Raw genomic sequence first — 27878 nt, 5'->3', positions numbered from 1 at the left:
TTCTAGTAAACAGAAATACACACATGCACACACACATATCCGCACACAATGAGGCAGGTATTGAACGACATGGGAATTTATGAAGTGTTTTGTATTTTGAAAATAAATTCTGTAAGATCAAGTTATCTGAAAATACAGACTAATTTCTTCCTCTGCCTTAATCGTATGCTTTATAGAGGTGTCTTGCCTTGTTACCCTGGTGAGGACCCTCCAGTGTGCTGTTGAAGAAAGGGCCACATGGGCTCCGGTCACGGCATGACTCCTGCACTGTTAGGTAGGATGTTCGCTGAAGAATTTCTGTTCATGTTCTTTATCAAGTTAAAGAAGTTCATAGTTTGCTGAGGTTTTTAATTTTGTTTTTTGCATTTTGTCAGAAGCTTTTTCTGTGTCTGAGATCATCACCAGATCTTTTTCTTCAGTCTGCTAATATAGTGAATTACCCTAATTAATTTCCGAACACTGAACCAGCCTTGCATTGCCTGGATGATCGCGTTATATTTTCATGTGTTATTGCTTTTCAAAGTGCAATACACACACATATGTATATATGTGTATATATGTATGTATGTACGTGTATATATACTATATATATATATATAGAGAGAGAGAGAGAGAGAGAGAGAGAGAGAGACAGAGACAGAGACAGAGACAGCAAGAGAGAGAGAGACAGAGAAATAGAGTGTTGGCTCTTTGCTGATACACTATTGAAGATTTCTTCTTGTTTGTTAGGAATAGTGACCAGAAATTTTCTTTTTTTTCTGAATTTTATTTATTTCTGAAACAAAATGGAAAGAACTAGTATTTCTCTATTAAATGTCTGATACAATATGTCAATGATACTATATAGTCCTGGAATTTTCACTGATTGAAGATTTTCAGAATTAATCTTATCTAATAAACCTGAATATCTTCAGATTATTTGCTTCTTAGTGACTTTGAAGTTTATGTCTTCAAAGAATTTGTCCATACATAAATTGCGATAGGCATAATATGGGCATACAGTCATTCGTAGTATTCCCTTATTACTAATATTTATTAATATTCTCCAAGGTGTTCGTTTAAGCCCCTTTCCATTTCTGATATTGATGATGTATGTCTATTTTCTTCTTGGGCAATTTACCTAGAACTTTACTAATTTTATTGATGTTTTTAATTAACTACTGTTTGCTTTAGTAATTTATGATTTTCCATTTTATTATTTACTATCCTATTATATATAATATTTTTCTACTGATTAAGTTAGCTTTAACTTATTCTTTTCTATTTTGTTTAGATATATAATTAAATTGCTAATTCAAACCTTTTTTCTTTCCTAATAAAAAGGAACTCAGATTTATTAGTTTTCTTTTAAGTATCTTTATAGCTATATTATACAAATTTTAATAAATTATATTTTCATCTTCATGTAGTTTAAAATACTTGTTTATTTCAAAGTATGTTTTTAAATGTGCGATGCTTAATTTCAAAATAATTGTGGCTTTCCCAGTTTATAGTTTAATTTCAGTAGTCAGGAGACATATTATTTTGGTTCTTTTAAGAGTCCTCAACTTTGTTCAGTGGCCCAAGTAGTGTCATTCCAAGCCATATGAGAGCCTGAACTTCTGAATAATATTAATCTTATTTTAACATCTTAACACTTGAATATTTTATTCACCATTGATTTTTATTCGTTTTTATTTTAAAATATTATATTAAATTAGTATTTTATTTATCATTATTAGTAATTACCTAAGTATACTCTGGCTGCCATTAAAAATACTATAGATTACCGGGTGTGGTGGCGCACGCTTGTGATCCCCATGCTTGGGAGGCTGAGACAGGAGGATCGCGCAGGTTCGAAGCCAGCCTCAGCTGACTTGAGAGACCCTGTTTCCAAATAAAATATAAAATAGGTCTGGGAGTGTAGCCCAGAGGTAGAAGGCCCCTGGGTTCCATCCCCAGTACAACCAAAAAAAAAAAAAAAAAAAAAAGACTAAAAATATAAGGCTGGGGTATAACTTGGAGGTAGAATGTCCTGGGTTCAATCCCCAGTACCAATAAATAAATAAATAAATAAACAAACAAACAAACAAACAAACAAACTTTAAAATTCGCTGATGTAGCTGAGCATGGTGGTGCACTATTGAAATTCTAGTACTCGGGATGCTAAAAGAGGAAGATCACAAGTTCAAGACTCAACAAGTCGCAAGGCTATAAGCAGTCTAGTGAGATCCTGTTTCAAAACAAAAGATAAAATAGGGCTGGAGGTCTTCTATGGGTTCAATACTCAATACAACACACGCACAAAAGTATACACTGATGCTTCATCTTTGGAAAACTCCATTTTCACACTATTTCAAATACATTGTAATTATAACGATATCTACAACTATTGTCTTAGATATAGTAGACTTCAATATTTTTCAATCTGACCATGACGTTCTAATGAAAGTTTAAATTTTTAGTGTTTTCTTTCCTACTACAATTGCCTTTTTGTTTTAATTTTACAGAGATTTCTAAAGATGTGTTTTAAGTGCTTACTAAAAAATTCTAGCATTTATCTTCTGAATATTTATCTTAACCCATCTACCTTGGCCTTTTCCCCAATATGTAGATCAGGAAAAATCAGGGAAATTACTTAATGGTGGAAAGAAAGTTAACATCTGAAATGAGAGTAGGGTCTTATATTATAGGCAAGGCCAACTTCCAAACACGATATAAAAATGTTCCTATGTAAATTTGTAATGTAAATGTAGTTTAAATAGCAACCATCTAGCAGTGAGGGAAATCCGGCCAATAGATGATTGCCCTGCCAACTTCTCTTTTGAGGGCGATTAGCTAGACTGGCCAATGAATGTGCCTATTTAGGGATTCTGTTTTATTTTATTGGTAGATGCAAATTTCTGCAGAAACTATAAAATCGGGATGTTTAAAGATACTGCTGCAGGAATCAGAAACAAAAATTGAGTATAGGCTGGCTGTGTCTGGATCCAGGAAAATCATACAAGATAACTGAAAAAAGAGCATCAGGGGACAGTTGCACTTAGAAGCAGGCAGAGGCTGAGTCAGCTTTGCTGCAGGAAACCATGGATTCTATGATGATGTATTAAATCCCACTAAGTAACTTAATCTTTTAGTGAAAAAGCACTGGGGTTGATACATCAATTATTTAATTTTAAAATTGGGGAGCATGCCACCTGTTGCACGGAAGTTCTCTATTCCAATTTATCTATGTTACAATTTATCATATAGTGATTTTTTTTACCTGACAGACACTGGTTTATTTGATTCATTAAGTTAGTAAGACTCTCAGAAACCTAGCCAGACTCTTTCAAAACAAAAAATAAAAATGGCCTTTCACATAGATATGAAGTTCATAAAACATGACAGGATCAAGACTGGAGAAGAGTTTTAAATCCCAGAGAGAAGTCTTCAATGATGTGGAAAATGGGCCTGCATAGACACCAGCGTTGACAAGGCAGTGGATGTCATGAACCCAGACGCTTTATATATAGAAGGATAAAGCAGGTAAAGAAAGAAATCACTATATGTCATCGATTTATTCTACAGTGATTTTTTAACCTGATACGCACTGAGCACTGATAATACAAAGGCAAAACTGGCTTTCTAGGATGAGGAAGGGCTGTCACCAGCTTCAAGGAAAGACATTTGTATATGTCCGCTCTATCATACCAGCAAGAACACTGCTTAGAAACTCAACAGTTAAATCTGTCTAGCTAATGAGATTGAGCATATTTTATATTTCTATTGTCTATTTTATTTCTTTTTTTGAGAAGTGACCAACCTAGGTGTCCATCAGCAGATAAATGGACAATGAAACCGTGGTATGTGTACACAGTGGAATTTCACTAGGCCAGAAAGGAAAAGGACGAGAACACTATGCCATTTTCAGGGAAATAGATGGAACTAGAGAATATTATACTAAGTGAGATCAGCCAGTCACAGGAAGTCAAGGTTCAAATGTTTTATCTCATATGTGGAAACCAGAAAGAAAATAGGAAACAAGATGGAATTAGATAATTGAGGAGAGAGACTAGTAGAATAGTCAGAAAGCTAGGGAGAGGAGGTAGAAATATAGAAAAAGGGAAAACTGATGAAATAAACAGTTCAAATAATGTTGTGTCCATATATGAAGGTATCACTCCCCGTCCCACTGGCATATACAGGGAAGAGGGTACAGCAGGTGGGAGCTGAAGGGAAACACACCAAGAACGGTGTGGATGTCTGTTTATATGACTCTGAACCTCACTATGATGTGTAGCACAATGCACCAATAAAAGTTTGAATAAAAGTAATCAAGCATGAAAGCATGATTTAGTTACAGAGATGTTTACTTTCTCGTAGGAAAGCCAACATCTCTCCTGGTCTTGAACTCATATTTTTGTACCAAAACAGAACTTGATCCCCTCTCTGTAGCAATAGCTGCTACGGTTTAGGTATCCTTTCAGCATGTCCCCAAGGGCTCATGTGTTGGAAGCTTGGTCTCCTGTGTCACAATATTAAGAGGTGGTGGGGCGGGGCACCATGGCACAGGCTTGTAATTCTAATACTTGGGAGGCTGAGACAGGAGGATCACAGGTTTGAGACCAGCTTCAGCAACTTAGCAAGACTCTCAGAAACCTAGAAAGACCCTGTTTTCAAATAAAAAATATTAAAAAGGGGATTGGGGTGAACTACGAGTAGAATGTCCCTGGGTTCAATCACTAATACATGCACACACACACACACACACACACACACACACACACACACACATGCAAAAAGAGCTGGTGGGATCTTTAAGAGGCAGGGCTCAGCATCAGGTCATTGGCATATAGGGGATATATTGTTAGAAGGACCTGATATCATTTTTGTGGCACCCTGGTTCTCATGAGAAGGTTGTTATGGAGGAGAAAGCCTGGCTCCTCCCCCGTCTCACTGGCTTCCAGCCTCACCATACCCTTTCTTTTGCACGCTCTTGTGCTCTGATGCCGTCCACCACGATGTGACTGCCACAAGCCCTCACCAGAGGCATGCTGATTGTGGCGCCACATCCTTGAGTCTCTAGAACTGTGAGTAAATAGACCTCTCAGGCCCTTAAATAAACCAGTATCGGGTGTTTAACTACAATAACAGAAAATGGATTAATACAATAGCTATTTTTATTCTGCTGTATTATACCACAATATAATAAAGTTTTATAGAAAAAATTACACACACACACATACACACACGACACACAGATTATTCTTTTTTATTATATTAAATTATTTTATCTAACAAAATTACAATTTAATATTGAGTTTTTCTATTGGGAGCAATACAAATGGGGGATTTAATATTATTCAGTTGAGGGACTTATAAGGATACATGTTGGAATATAGTATAAGTGGTTTATCAATGCATTTGTATTTGTTTCAGTTTAAAAGGAATATAAATTATAATTACTATTTTCCTTCATTTTGGAAGTTGCAATGAAAGAATCAAATCAATTCTCTAAGACAGTAATTTCAAGTTTGTGGAAGCTAGTTTTGTTTTTTTTTGTTTTTTGCAGCACTGGGGATAGAACCCAGGGGCATTCCACCTCCAATCTGCACCCCCACCCCTATTTTTTTTAGTGTTTTTATTTTTTGAAACAGAGTCTCAGTGAGTTGTGAAGGGCCTCACTAAGTAGCTCAGGCTGTCTGTGAACTGTGATGCTCCGGTCTCTGACCCCAGAGTGCTGGGATTACAAGAGTGCGCCACCACACCCGGCTAAAAAGCTAGTTTTTTAATAGTCTCCTAGAAGGCATAGAGTTTAGATTTAACTAGCCATGAAAAACACTGCATACAATTTCACATTCAAAACTAAATTACCCCATTCAGTGTTTTATAGCATCAGAGTTTGTAAAATGATAGCCCATCTCTCCTCCCAGTCACTGTTAAACAAAATATGCAAGGGGAACGGTAGCACCAAAGAAGGAAAGATTCACATAATGTTCTGCACAGAGTATGCAGTAATCAATACCGATCTTAGTAATATGTAATGGGAGGAGGAACAGGGTACGATCTGGCTGGAAACACACCTGTGCTTTATCAGGTTGTTTGTTTGTTTGTTTTTTCTGTCACTCTGAACCTCATTATGATGTGTAGTTACAATGTATTTTTAAAAAATTGTATTTTAAAAAATTATGTATTAGAAAAGTGGAAAATATCTCACATTAACTCAGGCACAAATAGAGAAGAGATCAAAGCTATTATTACATTTAATTGCATAATAAAGATTGCAATGAAAGAAGTTCTTACCGTCAGCAGGCAAACAGCCGGAACTGAAGGCTACGTCATCGATAGCTATGACGTCATCCTGCCCGTGAGCCGCAATCATCTGGCCTTGAAAAACGACCTGCACAAACACACACAAAGCAAGGCACATCACCGTCTCGCCGTGTCGTAGAGGAGAGCCTAGAAATAAGAAACACATCGCTTCCTAGAAGCGCTTGGGTGACCACGCTGATTCCAAGTAAAAGAAAGCAAAGCAAATATTCTCAAAAACAAGGAAACCTAGTCTTCTCTGTATCTCAAGGTCTGGGATGGTAGGTGACATGTTTGTGAAGTGAAATAGTATTGATCTGGTTTCAACCTCATGACCTTGGTCTCTACCCACAGCCACCTTCCAGGTTCGCTTCCCGGTCCACGCAGTTTGTGAGTCCCAGCTTGTGAGCGCAGCCCTCGTGGTGATCTGGGATCTGGGCACTCCCCTCGAGCTGGTCCACCTCGACTTCACAGTCTTGCTCGGCTGCCTTTGCCACCCCCTTTGCACATCATCTGCCGTGATTGCAGCAAGACTTGGGATAGTGACCGGAAAGGGGCTGCTCAGCAGCTTATTATTAAAATGGCTGCATGTGTCCTTGTCACATGGGGCCAGCCCAAGCCCACGCCAGGAGGAAATATCCTGATATGATTAATCTGAGAAATACCGAAGGAAGCCCCTCTCCGGTTTCTTTTTTTGTGTGAGTGTGTATGGTACTTGGGATTAAACTCTGGAGCATTCTACCTCTGAGAATTCTACACCCCAAGCCCTATTTTATTTTATTTTATTTTACTTTAGAACAGTGCCTTGCTAAGTTGTTGAGTGTTTTGCTAAATTGTTGAGGTTGGCCTCGAACTTGCGATCCTCCAGTCCCCAGTTAGCCTCCTAAGTTGCTGTAATTTCAGGCATATGCCACCACACCTGGCTTCCTTTTTATTTTTTCAGTACTGGGGATGGAATCCAGAGGCATTCTACCTCTGAGCTCCACTCCTACCCCTGTGTTTTTTATGCTTTATTTTGAAACTGGGTCTTACTAAGTTGTAGAGGGCCTCACTAAGTAGCTGAGGCTAGCCACAACCTGCATTCCTCCTGTCTTGGCCTCCCAAGTACTCCCAAATACTGGGATTGTAAGCATGCACCACCACGCCCTACTCTGTCTTCCAATTTCTAATTACCTGCATCAAGAGAAAATTGGTGTGTTGGTGAAGAGTTATCCGGCTCTCACTCATGAGTAACAATAATGTGTGTGGCTTCATCTGTGGATATGTTAAACACGGGTATACTGTTTAAACTCATAAGATATACTTTATTATTTCAGAAAGCCAATGCTGCTTCCTCTTACTATACTTTTATTGGTGCATTACAATGATAATTCATAGTGGGGTTCAAAGTGGTAGGAACACCCATGCACACAGGGCTCGGAGTTGTCCTTCAGGCCCACCCCACTCCCCACACCTTGCTCACGGTAGTGAGGCCGGTAGTGATTCCTTCGTTTATGGACAGAACATGACTTGGGCCGTTTCCTTTGTTGCTGCTGCGTCCCAGGTTAACAGCAGATTTGAACAGAGTGAACCACGGCAGGTCATTTATCTGTGCTTTATTCACTTGTGTGTCTCTATAGCACGCCATACTAATATATTTCTTCCAAACCAAGTGCTATTTATCACTTAATTCACGATGGAGAGCCAAACTACGGAGCCAGTCCAGGTGCCCGTCCACAGACAAGTAGGCTATGTAATTATGGAGTATACACAAATGGAATCCTACTAAGCCATAAACAAGAACACAGTCATGTCACTTGCAGGGAATGGAACTTGACGATATTTTGCTTAGTGAGACTAGTCAGTCACAGAAAGTGAAAGGCCCCATGTTTTCTCTCCTGTGTGGAAGCTAGAGAGAAACTGGGAAAAACAAAGACGACCTCAGACAAATGAGGGGCCCCTGGTGGAATGGGGGGACTGGAAAGAGAGGGATCGGGGGGAGACAGGGAGATCTCATGATGGACACCATGCAAATAATCCCTGTCCATACGTGAGGTTATTCGTATAGAAGGATATTTTTGTAGAAGGGAGGATACCTGCGGGAACCAGAGGGAAACACACAAAGAAAGCCGGGTGCTTGTGTGTATCCTTCACTCTGAACCTCACCAGGAGGGGTAATTACAGTGCACCAATAGAACAGACTCTAATGAGAAACACCTACGTCCTATAAAGAAACCCATCAAAACGTAGGTCTAAGAGAGTCACTTTCTTAAAACAAAGTAACTGGATTACTTTGTTTAGCAAACAAGATAATACCATGTTAGAAAGAGGCATCAAAGATTACTGGGCAGGATGATTTTATATAAGGGCGACATGCTTTAGTTACTAAAAGTGTGTGGAGATAAACCACTTGGGTTCAGATCACAACTGTATCCTAACAGCCGTATCTTAAAGGACTTAGTATTCCATCCCTGCTTTCTTCTTTGTAAAAGCTACTAGCCAGGTGTACATGCTTGTAATCCCAGTTCTTGAGAGGCTGAGACAGGAGGATGGCAGGTTCACAGCCAGCCTCAGCTACTTAGAGAGGTCTTCTGCAACTCAGTGAGACCCTGTTCAAAAAATAAAAGAATAAAAATCAGGCTGGGTGTGTAGCTCAGAGGTAGAATGCTCTTGGATTCAATCCTCAGTGTCACAAATAAATTAATTAAAATAAATTTTAAAAATAAAAAATCTACTGATAACAACACTAACTTCTGTGATAAGGATCACACAAGTAAAAACAAGTTACTATCTGTAAAAGAACCCCTGGTATACAGTTAGCATTAAATAAACATTAGCTATTATTATAACATAGTTATTAAGATATTTGAGCTATTATATGAATAGGATGTTGTAGATAAAAATTTAAATGGTCTCTACAAATTTACATTTTATTTTCCTGAAAGCTTTTTCAATAAACACATTCTCCAGTTCTTACTGAGTGGCACATGCCTGCAGTCACCATATTTAAAGAGAGAAGTAGAAAGTAATGTTACCTTCCTCACCAGCCTCTTCTCTTGCCCCCTCCAAGAAAAACCCCAACTCACCACCTTCAGGGTTCCAGCTGGTTCCAGGCTGAAGAAACACAGGCTTCCATCACTAATGCCCCCCTCCGCTGAGCTCCCCTGATCTCTGCAGCCTGCTCAACATTTTCTCCCCAGTAACACAAGTCACGTCTAATTCACAATATGATTTGTTTTCTCCCCAAAATGGACCTGTCACTGCACTCATTATCTGACGATGGTATCAGCAGACTGCCCGTCTCAACCCTCAGAACTCCAAAGGGACCTTTAGAATCACTTTCCCTTTCTGTCCCATTTCCAATCAGCCTCAAACTATTAAACCTGTTTTCCTTCCAGTCCAATTTCCTTTCTTTTACCCACATGACTGATTGATTGATTGATTGATTGAAGTTGCTTTAAATTATCTCCTTGCTCTAATCCTTTCTTCATAAGAGTCCTCGGTAGATGTGTATTTTTGATTTAGCTAAAGTGCATGTTAACTTGGAACAACTGAAGAACAGTTATTGTGAAAACTGCATGCTGTTAGTGCTCAAGGGCTCAGCAAGAAGAAACATTTTTCATAGAGAAAAGAACTCTTTCTTTATCTAAATGTAGGAAGATTTGCTTCTGAGTTTATGTGGCTACAAACACAAAACTCATCTGGCAAAACTCAACAGTGTAGTTAACCAGAAATCAATAACAACAAAAAGAGGGGTTTTTTTTCTCTAGAGATTTTGGTTATAATACGGAAAAATAGCAAAAGAAAGGAGAAATCTAGATGATGCAAAAGAGCCAGGTCCCAGACAAGGCCATGGGCAGAGCTTTGCTGGAGCACGGATTGATGTTTCTAAGAAAAGTGCTATCTCACACTCCTTGTTTCCTTTACAACTGCACAGAGAGTTTTTCCATCTACTTCTTGGTGGTGCTGGAGGAAGCTTCTTTAAACAAGCAAAGTAGAAGAAAGAAGAGAGAGAGAAGGAAAGAAGGAAGGAGGGAAGGAGGGAGGAGTGATGAAGAGAGGGAGGGAGGGAAAGACATAGGGAGTTAGAAGTTTGGCAACATCACTCAAGTCAGGTAAAGCCTGCACTGATCCAATGAGAAACAAGAGACACATCTTTCCTATATAAATATATATATATTTATATTTATATATAAATATTAATATATGTATTTTGTGGGTCTGGGTGGAGCCCAGGGGCATTTTGACCTCTGAGATACAACCCCTGCCCTATTTTTCATTCTTTATTATGAAACCGGGTCTCACTGAGTTGCAGAAGGCCTCACTAAGTAGCTGAGGCTGTCTGTGAACCGCGATCCTCCAGTCTCAGCCTCCCAAATGAAGGGATTACAAGCTTGCGCCGCCACACCCGGCTAAAATATATATTTTAGTGGTGCATTGTAATTATATATCATAGCGAGGTCCAAAATGACAGAAACGTGCACACAGCTATCCTGTTTTCCTCGGGTCCCTCCACACTCCTCTGACATTGTGGAGAAGATGACCCCCTTTGAGATGGGGCAGGGCTAAAACCCTTGATTTACATGTTAGTGGAAGCTGTGATGAAAGGTGAATTGGAGACATAAAGCTTTTGGAATACATTAGTGACCACAAGACTAGAAACTCATTATTCTGTGCACTGAATTAGAAGTTTTATAATTAGCAGTATACATTCAATTTTTTTCTGAAACAAACCTCTGGAACACCAAAAGATGACAGTGACCTTTCCCCATCATGTGTCCACACAGAAAATATCCCTGAATTAAATGGTAAAAAAAAAAAACCCTCAGAACCCAATTCTGAAAAGAGAGGGTAGAATTTTTAAATTCATAAAATAATTTCTACTTTTATAACTCATTTTTGTCATTTTAATAAAATCTCTTCTTTCTAGAATTGAAGGCTGCTGGGAATTCATCAATTCTAAGTAAACTATGAAAGAATAACAAATAGATAATAGCATATTAAAAATGCCATGTTTTACAGCTGAGGATGTTGCTCAGTGGAGCACTCTTGCCTAGCATGGGCAAGGCCCTGGGCTCTGGCCAGCATAGCAATAGACAGGCAGACAGACAGACAGACACACACACACACACACACACACACACACACACACATCTGTCTTGACTCTTAAAGTACTGACTGTCATTTGGTTTAATAATCCAAACTTCAACTTAAAAACTATAGTGAATAATATACCTAGTAATAAAATACTCACTCCCTTATCATCACCTGAGAAATTTTTCTTGAAGCGTCAATTAACTTATATGTACCAAAGACTATTTCCTATAAGTTCTAGTTGTCACTGGTCATTATCCTGTGTGTGGGGGGGATATCAGCAGTCTGCCTCCGAGCTACACCCCCAGCCTTATCTTTTATTCTTTATTTGGAACAGGATCTCGCTAAGTCGTGGAGGGCCTCGCTAAGTAGCCAAGGCTGGCTGAGAGCCTCCTGTCTCAGCCTCCCAAGTACTGGGATTACAAGTGTACACCACCATGTTCAGCTTGCCTTAATTTTAAATATACTCTATATATTCATTGGCCCTTTGTATCTCTTCTTTTGTGAAGTGTCTATTCAATTCATTTGCCCATTTCTTGAGTTATTGGATTACAAAATTATGGAAAATATACACCATGGAATTCTACTCAGCAATAAAGAACGAAATCATGTCATTCATAAGAAGATGGAAAGACCTGAAGGAAATTGTTAAGTAAAATTATCCAAGCACAGAAAGAGAAGGGACGTGTTTTCTCTAATATGATGCAAAATGGACTCCAGATAATGGAGGGGAAACCTCAGCAAAGCCAGGAAGGAGGGGGAGGGGAGGGAGAAGGCTGAGGTTAAGCGATGGAGGAGCGACATTCAAATATGTGGATAAATGTGCATATAACACTGTTAACCTGGACATTCAGTATTGGCAGGGAGGGAAAAGGGAAGGTGGGAGGGCACCAAGTACTGTGTGAATGTAATATATGCCACTCAACAGGATCCACATTATGACGCGAGATAATAGTGCATCATAAAAAATAAAAATAAAAATAAAAATAAATACACTTTAATTAGCGATTGCTAGTGCACTGTCGTCTCGCCTCATCATGCAGTTCAGAGTGATGGGGCTGTGTGCACACAGCCCCTGGTGTTGGTATTCTTTAAATGTCTTCAGGAGCTTTCCGAGATGCTGCCGTCTATGCCATTACTTACTTATGTATTTCTTCAAATTTCAATTTCGCTAAGAAATGGACCTAGTGTTCTGCAGGTGAACTTGTTAAGCCCTCAGTAAAAGCTAGCTCCAAGCGCTTTCCCAAAAGCCTGCGCTCAGCTGGGATCTAGACGGAACCAAAATCGCCTATTTGGCTATTTCTAAGGGCACCAGGCATGACTTTAAACTATCACAAGTCAGCACGGAGGGGAAATTGTAGAAAATGGAATACTTCTCAGGGGCTTGTAAGCTGATGAGGCAGCAGACACCGTGCAGAGATGCCGATTACGAAATCCTCCCAAACCAGGTTCTCACCAGAGCTTTGAGGAGCGTGATCCTGGATGGTGGCGGGCTGGGTTACAAGCACAGCACATCTCTCCGGCCCACTAGACAGGAGCAAAAGGACATCTGCTCCTTGCTGACAGGACAGATCTAAAGCGTACCTGAATTCTTGGAAGATAAGTGTCACTGAAGGATCCCTAGAGAGCCCAAAAGCACTGTTTCCACATGAGCAATAACGTATTTGGGGAACAAATTAATATAGCACACGTGTGTCTGCTGTAGTTGAAGCTTCTGTAGCGTTAGATGCACCCAAGTGAGTAACTCCCTGCCTGCAGGACAGCAGGAAGGCCCTGGAGATGACGTGGCCTGGGGCTCTGCATTTTGTATTTATCTCCCGTACATACCGAGTCATCAAACGCCACACAGCTGGATGTAAGCAGCAAAGGAATACAAGGAAGTGATTTTGAAAGGTTTTGCCTAAAGATCCAGTGGATATTTTTGCCCATGTTGCTAATAGATACCTTGACCTAAAGCTATGGACAGTTAGATATAAAAACAGCACCAAGCTTGAACAAACATGATTTAAGACTCTTTTACTATTATCTCAGCCTAAAGTTGAAAAGGATGTATAAATAATGATAAACCCTAGACACAGGCAAGATTCTCAAAGTCTTGGTCATTGAAGTTTACACAGTCGTGGAGAGAGAAGGCCAGTCAACAAATTTGCCCTTCAAAAATCTAGATGAGGCTGAGACAGGAAGATCGTGGTTCGCAGACAACCTCAATTACTTAGCGAGGTCCTCTGCAACTCAGTGAGGCCGTGTTTCAAAATAAAGAATAAAATACAGGGCTGGGGGTGTAGCTCGAAGGTAGAATACCCCTGAGTTTCATCCTCTGTACCAGACACCAAAAAAAACTAGTTGATGTGACTAAATCGTCATAACAAGAATCTCGGTTTTATTTGGTTACTTTTGTTGTTGTAATTAATGAAAGGCAGATATGCGCAGGGAATCAAAAAGAGAAGGATAAAAAATATTCTAGAAACTTCTCTAGAGATTAGAACACCTGAAATTTCATATGTAACTAGATAAATTGTTGGGGCTCAGGATAATTCACCCAGCACATCACACCTCACCAAAACCCAAACTTCTTCTGGGCCCAGGGAAACATAGTATCTTCTCCCCACAAATGCCAGTCTTCTAATGCAGTGCTGTAGGCCTTCCTTGCTTTGTATCTAGCTAGCCTAAATGTTTATTACTACATTGAAAGACATAAGTGCCCAGTGGCTTCAGATGCCTCTTCTCCCAATAAATACACATGGACATTTGACTTCAATAATGTAGAAAGTCACAGCTGGGGGGGGAGGTGCATGCCTGTAATCCCACTACTTGGGAGGCCGAGACAGGAAGATCACAGGTTTGAGGCCAGCCTCGGCAATTTAGCAAAGCTCTCAGAAATTTAGTGAAACTCTATTTCAAGATAAAAGATAAAAAGGGCCGAGGTTTCAAAGTCAATCACTAAGCTAAACATGAGAAGGAGGGAGGGGGGAGGGAATTGGGGAAGGGCTAATTGAGTGATGTGTGCATGTGTGCCTCCACCATCTTGCACCCCACTAAGATGTATGACTACAATGCACCAATAAAAATAGGGTAGAGTGGTCCAGGTTCAATTCCCAGCACTACAAAAGAAAAGTACAAAGTCTCAAACTACAGAGGTGTGTTTCTAACCACAGAATTATTCTTTGATCATCTACTAATCACTTTTTACATCTTCTTTAGGCAAGTAGATGGTCAATGGCACGTAGTAAGAGGAACTCATGGTTGGAGCCAGAGAGAAATTGGGAAACGAAACAGACTTCAGATAAATGAGGAGAGACAGCAGGAGAACAGGGGGAGGAAAGGGGAGACGTGACAGCCAAACTTCAAATAATGCCAGGTCCATATTCAAGGTTATCACGACCAATCTCAATAATATGAACTGGGAAAGGAGGAGGGGGATCCAGAGGGAGACATACCAAGCCTGTGTGCTCCCATGTTTATACACCCTGAACCTCAGCGTGATACATATTGCATACGCCAATAAAGACATACCATTAGACTCTTCTTTGCTATCCGTTTAGTTTACCAGTGAAGGAAAATTCCAAGTCATAGTGATTTCATGGCTTTTTTTGTTTTTTGTGGTACTGAAGATGGAACCCAGGGGCATTTGACCTCTGAGCTACACCTCCAGCCCTATGTTTTATTCTTTATTTTGAAACAGGACCTCACTAAGTAGCTGAGGCTGGCCGTGAACCTGCGATCCTCCTGTCTCAGGCTCCCAAATGCTGGGATTACAAGCATGCGCCCCCATGCCTGTCTTTTGAAAGCATACGATTCTTTTATCTCATAAGCCAACCTTGATAAGAGAGATCCTGTTCATCTGTCAATCGTTCTTTCTCACTCAAAAACAGCTGAAGGAAAAATTGAATAACTCAGCCCTTATATTTAGGCAAGTGCTAAATTCTTCACTTGGCTACAGAATAAGATTATTATATCATAAAATTGATTATTATTATTATATCATTTTTAAAATAGATGATAAAAAGAAACCTACTAGACCTAAATTGGTGCACATTCCAGGTTTAGAATAAAAATTTTTTAGGAGTAACACGATTGAAGGTGTGTGTGTGTGTGTGTGTGTGTGTGTGTGTTTTACTGGGCATTGACCTAGGGACATTCTACCTCTGATAAACACAGCCAGCCTTTTAATTTTTATTTATTTATTTATTTTTGAAACAGTGTCTCACTAAGGCTGTCCTTGAACCTGCAATCCTTCTGCCTCAGCCTCCCAGGTACTGCGGTTTTAGTCCTGTGCCACTAGGCCCAGCTGAAGGTATCATTATTAACTGGAAATTTTTGCTTGCCTGTCCCAAATTTTAAAATATTCAATACTTTTCCAGGAAATCTTGTAATAATCACCAGATTAAATTTTCTACCATGCGTACATTTTATTAGGCTGCATAAATAAGTTTGTCTTTTATAGGCTTGAATTTAATTCTCAAAATTATTTAGAAAAATAAGGCTGTGTTGAACTGAGCTTCGCCATGAGATGGATGTGGCAATTACTTCACTTGAACGGTGTTTGGAATTAGTATGTAAATTAAATAATCGCTTTCCTCATTACCCGACATTATTCTGTTTTCTCAAAGGCATAAGGAAAAGTTTGGAAGGAAGTTGATTCTTGGGGAAAAGAAATGAAAAGAAAGAAGGGATTAAAAAATGAGAGAGGAAGCTGAATATGGTGGCATACACCTGTAATACCACTACTTTGGAAGCTGAGACGGGAGGATTGCAGATTCAAGGCCAGCCTCAGCAGTTTATCACGAACCCTCAGCCACTTAACAAGACAGTGTTTAAAAAAATTAAAACAAATAAAAAGAGATCTAGGGTTATAGCTCAAAGGTAGTACATCCCGAGGTGCAACTCTCAGAACCAAAATAATTAGGAAAAATTGAAGAGGAAAACAGAAAAGGTTCAATAATTTCAGAGAAGACAGGGCTATATCGTACTGATGTATCTGCATATCTCCTTATATAAATTCAAAAACCTTGTCATTAAAGTGTATTATAAAGTGACCAGCCATCCCAACTTGACGCAGACTGTCCACTTTCAGCATCTAATAATTCTGGGGAATCCCTCAGTCCCTGGCTAAGTGAGCTAGCCATTTTATTTTTGTTGTTGTGTTGCTTTCTGTTTATTTGTCTGTGGTACCGAGGATGGAACCCAGAGTCGTTGTACTTCTGAACTACCCTCCAGCCCTATTTTATTGTTTTATTTGGAAACAGGGTCTCACTAAGTTGCAGAGGCTGGCTTCCGACATGCAATCCTATCTCAGTTTCCTAAGTACAGGGATTGCAGGCACGTGTCATCACACCCAGCTTGGACCGCTATGCTTTCAGTTCACCTGTGATAAACATCTGGAAGTTAGGACTTTTCTTTGAAAGACATAGTCAGGGACCGGAGCACACATACCTGGAATCTCTGGACACTCTGGATCGTGATGGCCTTTCTCTCCCATTGACTGTGGGGCCCTGCAGTGTCTTGCCATAAGTGCCCAATAGGACCGTCACATCCGGTTTGAAGACCTACCCTCAGTGTGCCGTTCCCACGGCTGAAGTAATAAAATGTAACCTGTGAACAAAAATTAGGAACCAAGAAATTACGACGAGGAGCTTCCAAATGGAACAGAGGACTTAAAATGCGGTGTATTTTCAAATACCTGGCAAGCACGCGAGTCCTTAGTTGGAAGGAAAATTCTGCTTCTTAAGTTTGCGGGAGTTGAATCCACGCTGGCCAGTGAGAGGAAGTGAGCTGAACGGCACAAGAGTCAGGGCGTTAGATTCACAGCGATCGTCGCCAGACCCACTCAAGGCTCCAGTGCCCGGGCGCACATCACGTTAGCTAAGTCTAACTGAGTTTAAAGAATGAAAAAGTACAATGCACCAATAAAAGTATATTTTTTAGAAAGTAAAGGAGCTTTCAAGACTCAAGAAAAGTTAAGCCCCGCTATTTTCTTTTGCTAATATGCTAACTTCTATGTCCCAGTGAAATAACTAATTGTGATTATACTCCGTATACAACCCAATTTATACCTGACATAGAAAAGGATGGCCTGCGAAGCTAGCACCCAGGACCAACAGTGAACTGGCCTGTGTACCAAAATGAGCACTCGGATGAAGAATCCACAGGAGATCATTATTTACTGTGCCTTTCTTCTCAAACCTTGGCTCCAACTTATCCCAGAAATCTAAGTCACACACTGAGCCCTGACGCCCTTGCTTCGTACAGGTGATGCCTGTGGTTGCTACTGTCTGGAGGCCTCTGCAACAAACGTTGGCATCCCCGGGGCTTGCAGACATCCCTGCCATACGCCACAAGGATGTTAGAGTGTGTAATCTGGGAACCACTGCTTTCTGCTCCACTCTTTGGTGTGTTTCTATTTGTTAAAAGCAATGAGAAAGCCAGGCATGGTGGTATAGGACTGTAATCCCAGTACTTGGGAGGCTCAGACAGGAGGATCACAGGTTCGAGGATAGCTTCAGCAACTTAGTGAGACCCCGTTTCAAGATAAAAGATAAAAACAGCTGAGTATGTAGCTGGGGGTAGAGTGCCCCTGGGTTCAGTCCTCAGCTCCCCAAAAGAGCAATGAGGAATTGATGCTGCTGATTATTATGGAGACATTACTACCATATCTATCAAACCTATCCATTGGTATTCTGAAGCTGGAGAGTAAATCAAATCTAATATCACATCTTCTTCCCCACTATTATTCTGAAATTTCACCCTAACTAAGCATGAAACAGTGAAATTAATGATTGCTTATGGATATTGTCAGAAGCGTAATTAAAATCACTTGTGCTGAGAATACATTCTAATTATTCTATACTCATAATTTAGATGGAGCACTGGTATCATGGTGGTACAAGTGGATACACAATAGTTTGCTTTTTCAAAACATTGGTTAAGCAAGTAAATAATAAGCATAATGAGCTATACAGATATATTGTTTAAAGTTCCAATAATATTATTAGCAGTACAAATAGTAATAATATTCAACAAGTCTTAAGTTATCATTTAATTATACTTATTTACAAAAAGGAATCCATGAGATACACAGAGATAAACAATTTTTATTTTTCAAGGAAACTAAACATATTTATTTTTATCTGTCTAGGCACGGTGGTGGTACTGAGGCTGAGACAGGAGAATTGCAGGTTCAAGGCTAGCCTCAGCAACTTCGTGAGACCCAGTTTCAATAAAAAAGACTGGGAGTGTAGCTCAGTACTGGCATGTCCCTAAATTCAATCCCCAGAACAACAAAAACAACAAAAAGTCAAATCTGATATATTAAGCTTTTAAATAATAAAGTAGCATTTGCAATATTGTTCAAATCAAACAAAGACAAATTATTTAAATAATTAGGCAAAGCATTTTATAGATATAAATTATTTTGTTTGGTATTTTATAGACATAAATTATTTCACATGGTATTCCACCAGAAAGTATTCTGTATTTTGTCAAATATTAAATAAATGTTCATTTTAAGGTCACAGGAGAAAGTAAAGTTTGACATTAGAAGAAGAAGAATGGAGGGAAAGAGGAGGAGGAGTTGGAGTTGTTCAAAATATGCTCAATAATAGTATCTGCTCTCTACCTTTAATTCCAACTTAGTGACAATAACGTTTGCTTTTGTTTTTAGAATTGCACGTCATGCTACTTACATCTATTTGCATGAGTACAGAATTTAACTCACCTGTGAAGATGTTTCTTACGACCTTCTAGAAGTTTCCTATCTATACAGAGGACATTAGTCATCATGTTTATAGGTAAGGAAAAGGTAAACTTTTGGCCACACAACATTTTCCAAATGCTTATTCCATCATCCAATACTCCCATAAAAAGAGACAGTAAGAAGTTCTTGGATAACAAAAAGGGTATCATGTATCCAATATTGTCTCCACAGACCCTTCCTAAACCTGGAAGCAGCCTAATAATATAACTATTATATGCACATATGCACACACACACATACGTTATCATCCTTGTCCGTTTCCTGTTAATCTACATGCCTTACTCTTTCCAGTTTATGATTCAAATATTCCCATTTTGTGCCTAAAGCCATAAAATAAAATGCAAAATAAAGTGCTCAAACATACCTTTAAGATAATCTTGTATAAATTGTTAATAATTAAAATGACAAAATAAGAAGACAAACATGTATTCTTATCACAAACGTGATTTCATATGTAATCTTAAATGTTCATGCTAGAGGGAGGGCTCCTAAGAACATTTTCTCATTAAATATTGAAATAACATTCCAACATAAACCAAGATGGATGACCTAGGAAGGGAGTGAATAAAATATGACAGCCACAAAAATCATGAATCAAGTTTTGAAAATTAAATCCAGTTATTCTGGCAATGAAATCTGCCAGCCTCGATCCTCAAGAAAGATAAGAGAGAATTTCCTGTTTCACTTTTCTCGGCTGTTAATAAGCAGCCTTGTGTTCCTCCATTCCTCAAGTTCTAAGTGATTAATGGGGCTGCATGTGAGTCGGGGAAAAATAAATCCTTTTTCAGGTTGATTCGCAACCAATTGGCTCAAGAAAACCCAGAAGTAAATGAAAATCACTTCTTAAGAACATTTCCCAAAACCCTAATTATGGAAACGAATCTTCCTGACAAGATCCAAGGCCTCAGGCAAAGGTTGAAGTGTAAAACTTTGTAAACCAAAAAAAATATCTATGTTCATCGTAGACTGAAAGATGGCTCCACTGAGATAACCGGAAGTATTAGTCTTAGAAGTCCTTCAAGTTTTAATTTCTATTTATTCATTAAATTTTGTTTCCAACAAGTTTTGTCTCATGAGTGTTCATTAAACTAACAAGTTCTACACAACCAGATAATACTGGTGAAAACTGTATCTCAAATAGTAACACCTTATTGATACCATGTTAGTAACTTCTGTATAAACACCTCTATGTCAACTGATGTCTAGCCTCAGTGACAAAGGTCAAGGGCAGTTACTTAATAATATCATAAAACATATAATAAAGCATGAAGGTGATGTTAGTGAAAATCACAATATAAAGATTTTTATAAATCACAATATAAAATTTTTTTCATCCATGAAAGCATTTTTGAAAATTATGAAATGGTCAGAATTAACTTTTTCAAAGCCCTAGCAAGTAAGCCAAAAGTTTTAATCAAGAAATGACTGTATCTCAGTAAAACACTGTTTTATGTTGTTTAATTTGTTCTCATCTCATTATTCACTCTAGCTCCATGATAATTTTGAAAGTCAGCATATAACATACTGTATTTAGCATCTAATACTACTTGATTTAGTTGGTAATTAATCCATCCTAGGTTATTATAAATTAAGATGTTAAATATAACCCATAGGCCATTTAGTAATAAAACAATTCAGAAATTATCAAAATAAGTAAAATGGAGCTACAGCTTTGACAAGTCCTCATTTCCATATAATTGTTATAATTCAACACATTATTTGAAATTGATCCTAATAATGGCTCTCTCAGTGCAAAAAAAAATCTGCCTCCATACAAAGGATTTGTTGAAAGCAACCAGTAACTTTAACTTTATAGTTGCCTCAGGCGGTGAGTAACAATTGAAGAAGACAACACGCTGATCCTAACACTCGTGGGAATTCAGTGTTCATAGGGGCTTTGAAGAGAACCGACATATTCCTACAAATCTAGAAGGGTGGGTGCAGGTATAGAGCTGTGTACCTGCTCTGGAAAAACCCGGGAAGCTTCTAAGTGCTCATCTCTAGCTGACCTTGCGGCTCTATGAGAGCAGGAATTGAAGACTAAGGCAGAGCTCTCTAAGTGTTGAAACTACACTTCGACAAAGCACACAGGAATTCCTCAGCGAGCACTGAGACGTTGTTGGTTCTACACTGCGCTGGTCTAAATGATTGAGGTGTCCTTCCCAAAATTCATGAGTTAAAACCTTGTCACTGATGTAGTATTAGGAAACGGGGACTGTGAGATGTAAGTAGAGTATGAGTGCAGAGTGCTCCTGAAGGGGAAAGATATCCCCCAAAGGACTTCCCTGCCCCTTCTGCCATATGAGAAGACAGAGACTGCTGGTGTGTGAACCAGGAAGTGGGTCTTCACCAGATACCGACTCTGCCGCGACCTGGATCCTGAACTCCCCAGCCTCAAGAACTCTGAAAAATAAATTATGTTGCGTATAACCTGCTCCATTTGTGGCTTTTTGTGTGTGTGTGTGTGTGGTACCAGGAATTAAACCTAGGAGCATTCTATCTCTGAGCTACATCCCCGGCCCTATTTTTTATTCTTTATTTGGAAACAGGGTCTCACTAAGTTGTGGAAAGCCTCTCTAAATAGCTGAGGCTGGTTGCAAACTTGCGATCCTCTGTCTCAGCCTCCCCAGTACTGGGATTACAAGCCTGCACCACTGTGCCTGGTTTGTGGCATATTTTTCTAACAACCTGAAGTAATTATAGGTTCAAATCTCTATCCATCCATACGCTCACTAAGTAGAGAAGTCACTGGCCAAACATCACAGGAATAAGGCCTTACTTAATTAGCTTTTAAAAAGTCACTGAATTATAAAAATAAATGAACAGACATAAACAATGTTTACAAAGTAATAACAAACCTGGGGAAGGGCAGGGAGGGCACAAGATTCCCATAGGTCCTATAATGTATTGTTTTACATGTCCAGGCTTAAAAATATTTTTTGAAAACTGTAAAGAAGCAAAATATGTAACCCATTCAGAAGGGAGAAGCCATCAGTGGATGGCTCTGAGCAAGTGCCATCATCTTTGAGACAGGTGATATTTTTAATACTCATAGTCAGGTTCTATGAGTGTTTTCAAAGGATGGAAAAAATCTTGTCTAAAAAATTAAAGACATCATCAGAATTGTGTCCCATAAAATAGACTCTCAATGAGATATATAATAAAAATCAATAATAAATTGTTATAAATGAGTATATAGTTGATAAAAATCAGTAGCAACCATTCAGTATTAGAAGGCACAAAATCTATGAAAATAAAGCCTTATTTATTTATTTATTTATTTGCAGTACTGGCGATTGAATCCAGGGACATTCTACCTCTGAATTATACCTCCAGCCCTACTTCCTACTTATTATTATTATTATTATTATTATTATTATTATTATTATTATGTTTTTGAAAGAGTCTCACTAAGTTGCAAAGGACCTCACTAAGTAGCTGAGGCTGGCCACAAACATGCAATTCTCCTGTCTCAGCCTCCCAAGTACTGGGAGTACTAGTATTACAAGGGTGTGCCACCATACCCAGCTGAAAAATAAAGCTTTTGACAATCATATGCAAAGGAGCAAAAATTGAGGCTCTTTGATTTCTTCGGTATAAATCCATCCTAGGCTGCTATAAATTAATTTGTTAAAAATAATACCTAGATCAGCTATTAATTAAATGAATCAGATATATAAAAGTGCCATGGTCTGGTGTGGTGGTGTATACTGTAATCTCACTGCTTCAGAGGCTGAGACAGGACGATCATAAGTTTAAGGCCAGCCTTGGCAACTTGACAAGATAGTAATTTAGTCAAACCTTGTTTTAAAATAAAAAAATTAAATAGAGCTCAAGATGTGACTCAGAGACAGTAACACACACACACACACACACAAACTCAGTAAAAAATGGCAAAAAAATTAATACAATATACTGGAAAACATCTTTATTTTCTTTAAATTTTTAGAAAATTTCTTTAAAACAGAAGAAGCCAGTAAAGGAGAAAAAGAGTAGCTAGAAAGAGGCCAATCATAGAGAAAACAAATATCAAAATGACAGGTGTAAACTATACCAGTAATTATGTTATATACATATGAATTAAATTCTTCAATCAAAAGTCAGATGCGGCAATATTATATACAATTATCTTCTAATAGTATGCTGTCTACAAGAGACACCATTTAGATTCAACTACATAAAAAGGCTGAAATTAAAAGGATGTTAAATAAGCTGAATACAAGCAATAACCAAAAGAAAACTCAAATGGTTCTATACAATTCAGAAACAAATGGGATTTTAAACAAAAAAGAAATGAGATAAAAAGGACATTTCATATTGATTGATTGATTGATTGATTGTGGTACTGGGGATGGAACCCAGGGGCATTCTATCTTTTAGCTACACCCCCAGCCCTATTTTTTATTCTTTATTTTGAAACAGAGTCTCACTAAGTAGCTGAGGCTAGCTGCAAACCTGTGATCTTCCTGTCTCAGCCTCCTAAGTACTGGGATTACAAGTGTGTGCCACCACGCTGGCTCAAGAACGGTATTTTATAGTAATAAAGAGATCAACTCATCCAGAAAATTAAACAGTTATAACCACGTGTACCTAAAAACAAAGCTCCTAAATATATAAAACAAAAGCTAATAGAATTGAAGTGAAAAACAGAACATTCATCAATCATAATTAAGGACTTCAATAATTAACTTTCAAAAATAGACAAAAATTGATAATAGATCAGCAAAGAAAGGGAGGACTTGAACAACTTTATCAACAAACTAATCCTAATGGACGCACAGAACATTCCATCAACAACTCTATATCTATGCTGTGTGTGTGTGTGTGTGTGTGTGTGTGTGTGTGTGTGTGTGTGTGTTGCTGGGGATGGAACCCAGGGGCATTCTACCTCTAAGTTACACACCCCTATTTTATTTTTTATTTTGAGGCAAGGTCTTACTAGGTTTATGAAAGTCTCACTACTTCCTGAGGCTGTCCTCTAACCTGACTTTTTTTTTTTTTTTGGGGGGGGGTGGTACTAGGATTCCTGGAAGCCCTTCTAGCTCTGGGCTGCACTCCCAGACCTATTTTTATTTTTGGAAACAGGATCTCTTAAGCCAGTGCGGCTGGCTTCGAACCTGCGTGATCCTCCTGTCTCCGTCTCCCAAGCGCAGGGATTACAAGCGTGCGCCACCACGCCCAGCCTCTAACCTGCCTTTTAAGTACTGGGATTGCAGGCGTGTGCCACCATGCCTGACTACACATGCTTCTAAAGCACACACAGAACACTATCCAGGAAAGATCATATTTTAAGTCATAAGACCAATTTCAAAGCATTTAAGAAAATGTAGCCTATACAAGTATATTTTCCAACCACCGTAGAATTATTTGAATCAATAACAAAAGGACATGGAGAAAATTTACAAATACACGGAAATTGAACAATATTCTAAATAACCAGAGGGTCAAAAATAAATAAGAGAAAATTGAAACTGCTTTTAAATTAATGAAAATGAAAAGTGCAACATGCCAAAGTGTATGTGGTACAGTTAAATCCCTGCTCAGAAAGAAATGTGTAGCTAAAAATGGCTAAATTTTAAAAAGAAAAGACAATTTAATATTCCACCTTAAGAATTCAAAATAACAAACTGAACACAAGAAAAAGCAGAGAAATAAAATAGTACACATTGAAGAAATAAATCGACAAGAGAAAAAGTAAAAAAAGAAAATTAGAAAGAACCTTTGTTGCTGGAGATTGAACCCAGGGGCATTCTGCTTCTTACCTATACCTGTCTGTCCTATGATATTTTTATTTTATTTTATTTATTTTATTTATTTATTTATTTTGGTGGTACTGGGGTTCCTGGAAGCCCTTCGATCTCCGGGCTATACTCCCAGACCTATTTTTACATTTTTATTTGGAAACAGGGTCTCCTAAGCCAGCGCGTGCGGCTGGCTTCGAACCTGCGCGATCCTCCTGTCTCCGCCTCCCAAGCGCGGGGATTACAAGCGTGCGCCACCACGCCCGACAATATTTTTTATTTTAAAACAGAGTCCTACTAGGTTCCTGAGAGTCTCACTTCACTGCTGAGGCTTTTTTCAAACCCATGCTCCTTCTGTCTCAGCCTCCCAAATACTGGGATTACAGGTACGCGGCACCATGCCTGGCAGAGAAAACTATTTGTAATTAAATTTGTTTCTTAGAAATACCTAAAAAATTGACTAATATCTTCGTCAACTACTGAAGAAAAAGAGAGGGAAGAAGGCAGGGAGAGAAATAGAAATTAAAGCAGAGATTTAAATGAGAGAAATAATTTTAAACCTTACAAAAGCGATTAGAAAAATGAACTATTCCACGCTAACAAATAAGGCAGCCTAAATTAAATAAATTTCTAGAAAGACATACTACCAAGATAACTCAAAAAGAAAGAGAAAATTTGAATACACTATAACTTGTAAAGAGAGTGGAGAAATAATAAATTTCACGCCACAACAACAAAGTCTAAGGCACAGAAGCCTTTACTATTGGATTCTATAAAACATTCAAAGGACTAACACCAAAGCACTTGCAAACTCTTGAAAAAATCCAGAGATGAGTAAACACTCTCAACCGTTCTATGAGGCCAACACTACCTTAACAAGAAAATAACAGAGCAGTACATGTGATGAATATGTGACATACTGAAGGTTAGTCACCGTGACTGGGTGAAATGTACAGCAGGCATGCAACGTTGGCTCAACATGAAAACCCAACACTGTAAATATCACGTTGCTCAAATGAAGGACAAAAAACACACAACCACCTCAAATAGAAGCGAACAACACGTTTGACAAAGTCCAATATTCTCACATAAGAAAAATACCTGGCATACTAATAAAAGAAGCTAACTTGTTCTGCCTTATAGATGACTTCTACAAAAAAGCTCACCAATAAACAGCATACCTAGTAGTAAACTGTTGGGGACAAAATCCTCCTCACAGGAACAAAGATGCCCGCCACCCCTGCTTCTAATCAGCAGTGTACGTAAGCTTCCATCCAGCAATGATGCAAGGCAGTAACAGAAAACACTCCCAGCACGGAGAGAAAAAATGAGAACTATCTCTATTTGCAGATGCCATGACTGCACTTAGAAGAACCAGAGGAAGCACCAAAATGCAAAAATAGGAACAAACAGAACTGTGCGTGAGTTTAGTACGTTTTTAGGATGGAGAATCCATGAGCATACGTCAGTTGCATTTCTATACATTGGAAATGAAAAATCAGAAAGGAAAAGGAGGAAAACAATCTCATAATAATGTGGCATATTCATACATGCAAATAACTTTGATCATATCCACTTCGATTACCTTCTCTTAACCTTCTCCTGCCCCGTCTCCTTCCTCTTCTCTAATAGAACCCCTGTTGTTTTTACAGTGTATGCCTCCTCCCCAGATTCCACTATAAGAAAAAAATGTAAGAATTGTGTTTTTTATCTTTCTTATTATTTTAATTTTTATTTATTTTTGGCACTGGGGATTGAACTCACTGGAGGAGAGTATTCTACCTCCGACCTACATTCCCAGCCCTATTTTTTTTTAAAATTTTGAGGCAAGGTCTTGCTAAGGTGCCGAGGCTGGCCTTAAACCTGTCATCCTCCTGTCTCAGCCTCCCAAGTCCTGGGATGACAAGCGTGCATCACAGCATTTGGCTTGAAGCTTGTTTTTTCTGGGTCTGACTTATTTTGCTTAATGTGATGATATCCAGATTCATCTATTTTTCTGCAAAGAACATGGTTTCATTTTCTTTCTGTCTGAACAATACTCTACTGTGTGCAATGTCCTATTTTCTTCATCCATTGACAGGAACCTAGGCTGATTCCATGTCTTGGCTACTGTGACTACTCCTTGATAGACATTGGTACACGTGCGTCACTGCAGTGTGCTGGCTTTAATTTCTTCAGGTCTAGCTGGATCATCTGGTAGTTCTAATTCTAGTTTTTTGAGAAACCTCCATTTTGGTTTCTGTAATATTGTACTAATTTATACTCCCACTAATAATATACAAGAGTTCTCACTTCCCACAATCTGCACCAGCATTTATTGTTCCTTGTGTTCTTGATGATAGCCATTTTACTGGGTGAGATGGCGTTTCAATGTAGATTAGCATTTCCCCAATGCCTCCAGATGTGAATTTTTCTTTACATAATTATTGACCATTCACACTTCTTTTAAGAAATGTCTACTCAGCTCGTTTGCCCACTTGGGTTATCGTATCTTGGTGTAACTATATCAAGTTCTTTATATAGTCTGGATACTAGTCCTCTATCAGAGGAGTAACTAGCAAGGATTCCTCCCATTCTGTAATTTCTGCAAACCCTTAACTGTTCCTTTGTTGTGCAGAAGCTTTTGGATTTGACGCAGTCCTATTCTTGCTCTATTTCCTGGGCGATTGGAGTCCTGTTCAGGAAGTTTTTTGGCCTGTGCCTTTTTCTTTAAGGATTTCCCTTATGCTTTCTTGTAGCAGTTTCAAAGTTTAGGGCCTTACATTTAGGTCTTTGATCCATTTGAAATTGATATGAACTCATAAAAATTATTCGGGCTAGGGAAGCAGGAGCAAGTGGCTTTAATCAAAGACAGACGCCCAATTTTCAACACGCACCAAAGACAGGCAGTGGAAGCAGTAAGAATAAAACATCAGGCATATGAAAAACTAGACGAACTGGGACCAGGTAAAGGAGAAAATGAAAGCCTGGGGCTTTGCCTTGAGATCGTGCTACTAATTAGTGCTCAAGCAAAGTCAAAATTCCTCGTCTCCAGACTTCAA

At 38.7% G+C, this 27878-nt stretch overlaps 1 protein-coding gene across 1 annotated transcript in view; it reads right to left on the bottom strand.

The window, feature by feature from the left end:
* Nucleotides 1–27878, bottom strand: part of MALRD1 (MAM and LDL receptor class A domain containing 1) — a gene marked incomplete at both ends in the record, with an annotated part of 671257 nt that overhangs the window by 601353 nt on the left and 42026 nt on the right. Inside the window, 3 exons of the mRNA XM_080717079.1 lie at nt 6265–6361; nt 16777–16935; nt 17024–17115. Coding sequence (XP_080573205.1) covers nt 6265–6361; nt 16777–16935; nt 17024–17115 — 348 coding nt within the window. The remainder of the gene's footprint in view (nt 1–6264; nt 6362–16776; nt 16936–17023; nt 17116–27878) is intronic.

The sequence above is a fragment of the Muscardinus avellanarius genome, assembly GCF_963383645.1.
Source record: "Muscardinus avellanarius genome assembly, chromosome: 20".
NCBI lineage: Eukaryota > Metazoa > Chordata > Mammalia > Rodentia > Gliridae > Muscardinus > Muscardinus avellanarius.
The sequence above is the reverse complement of the archived record's forward strand: the minus strand, read 5'-3'. Positions and strand labels throughout refer to the sequence as shown.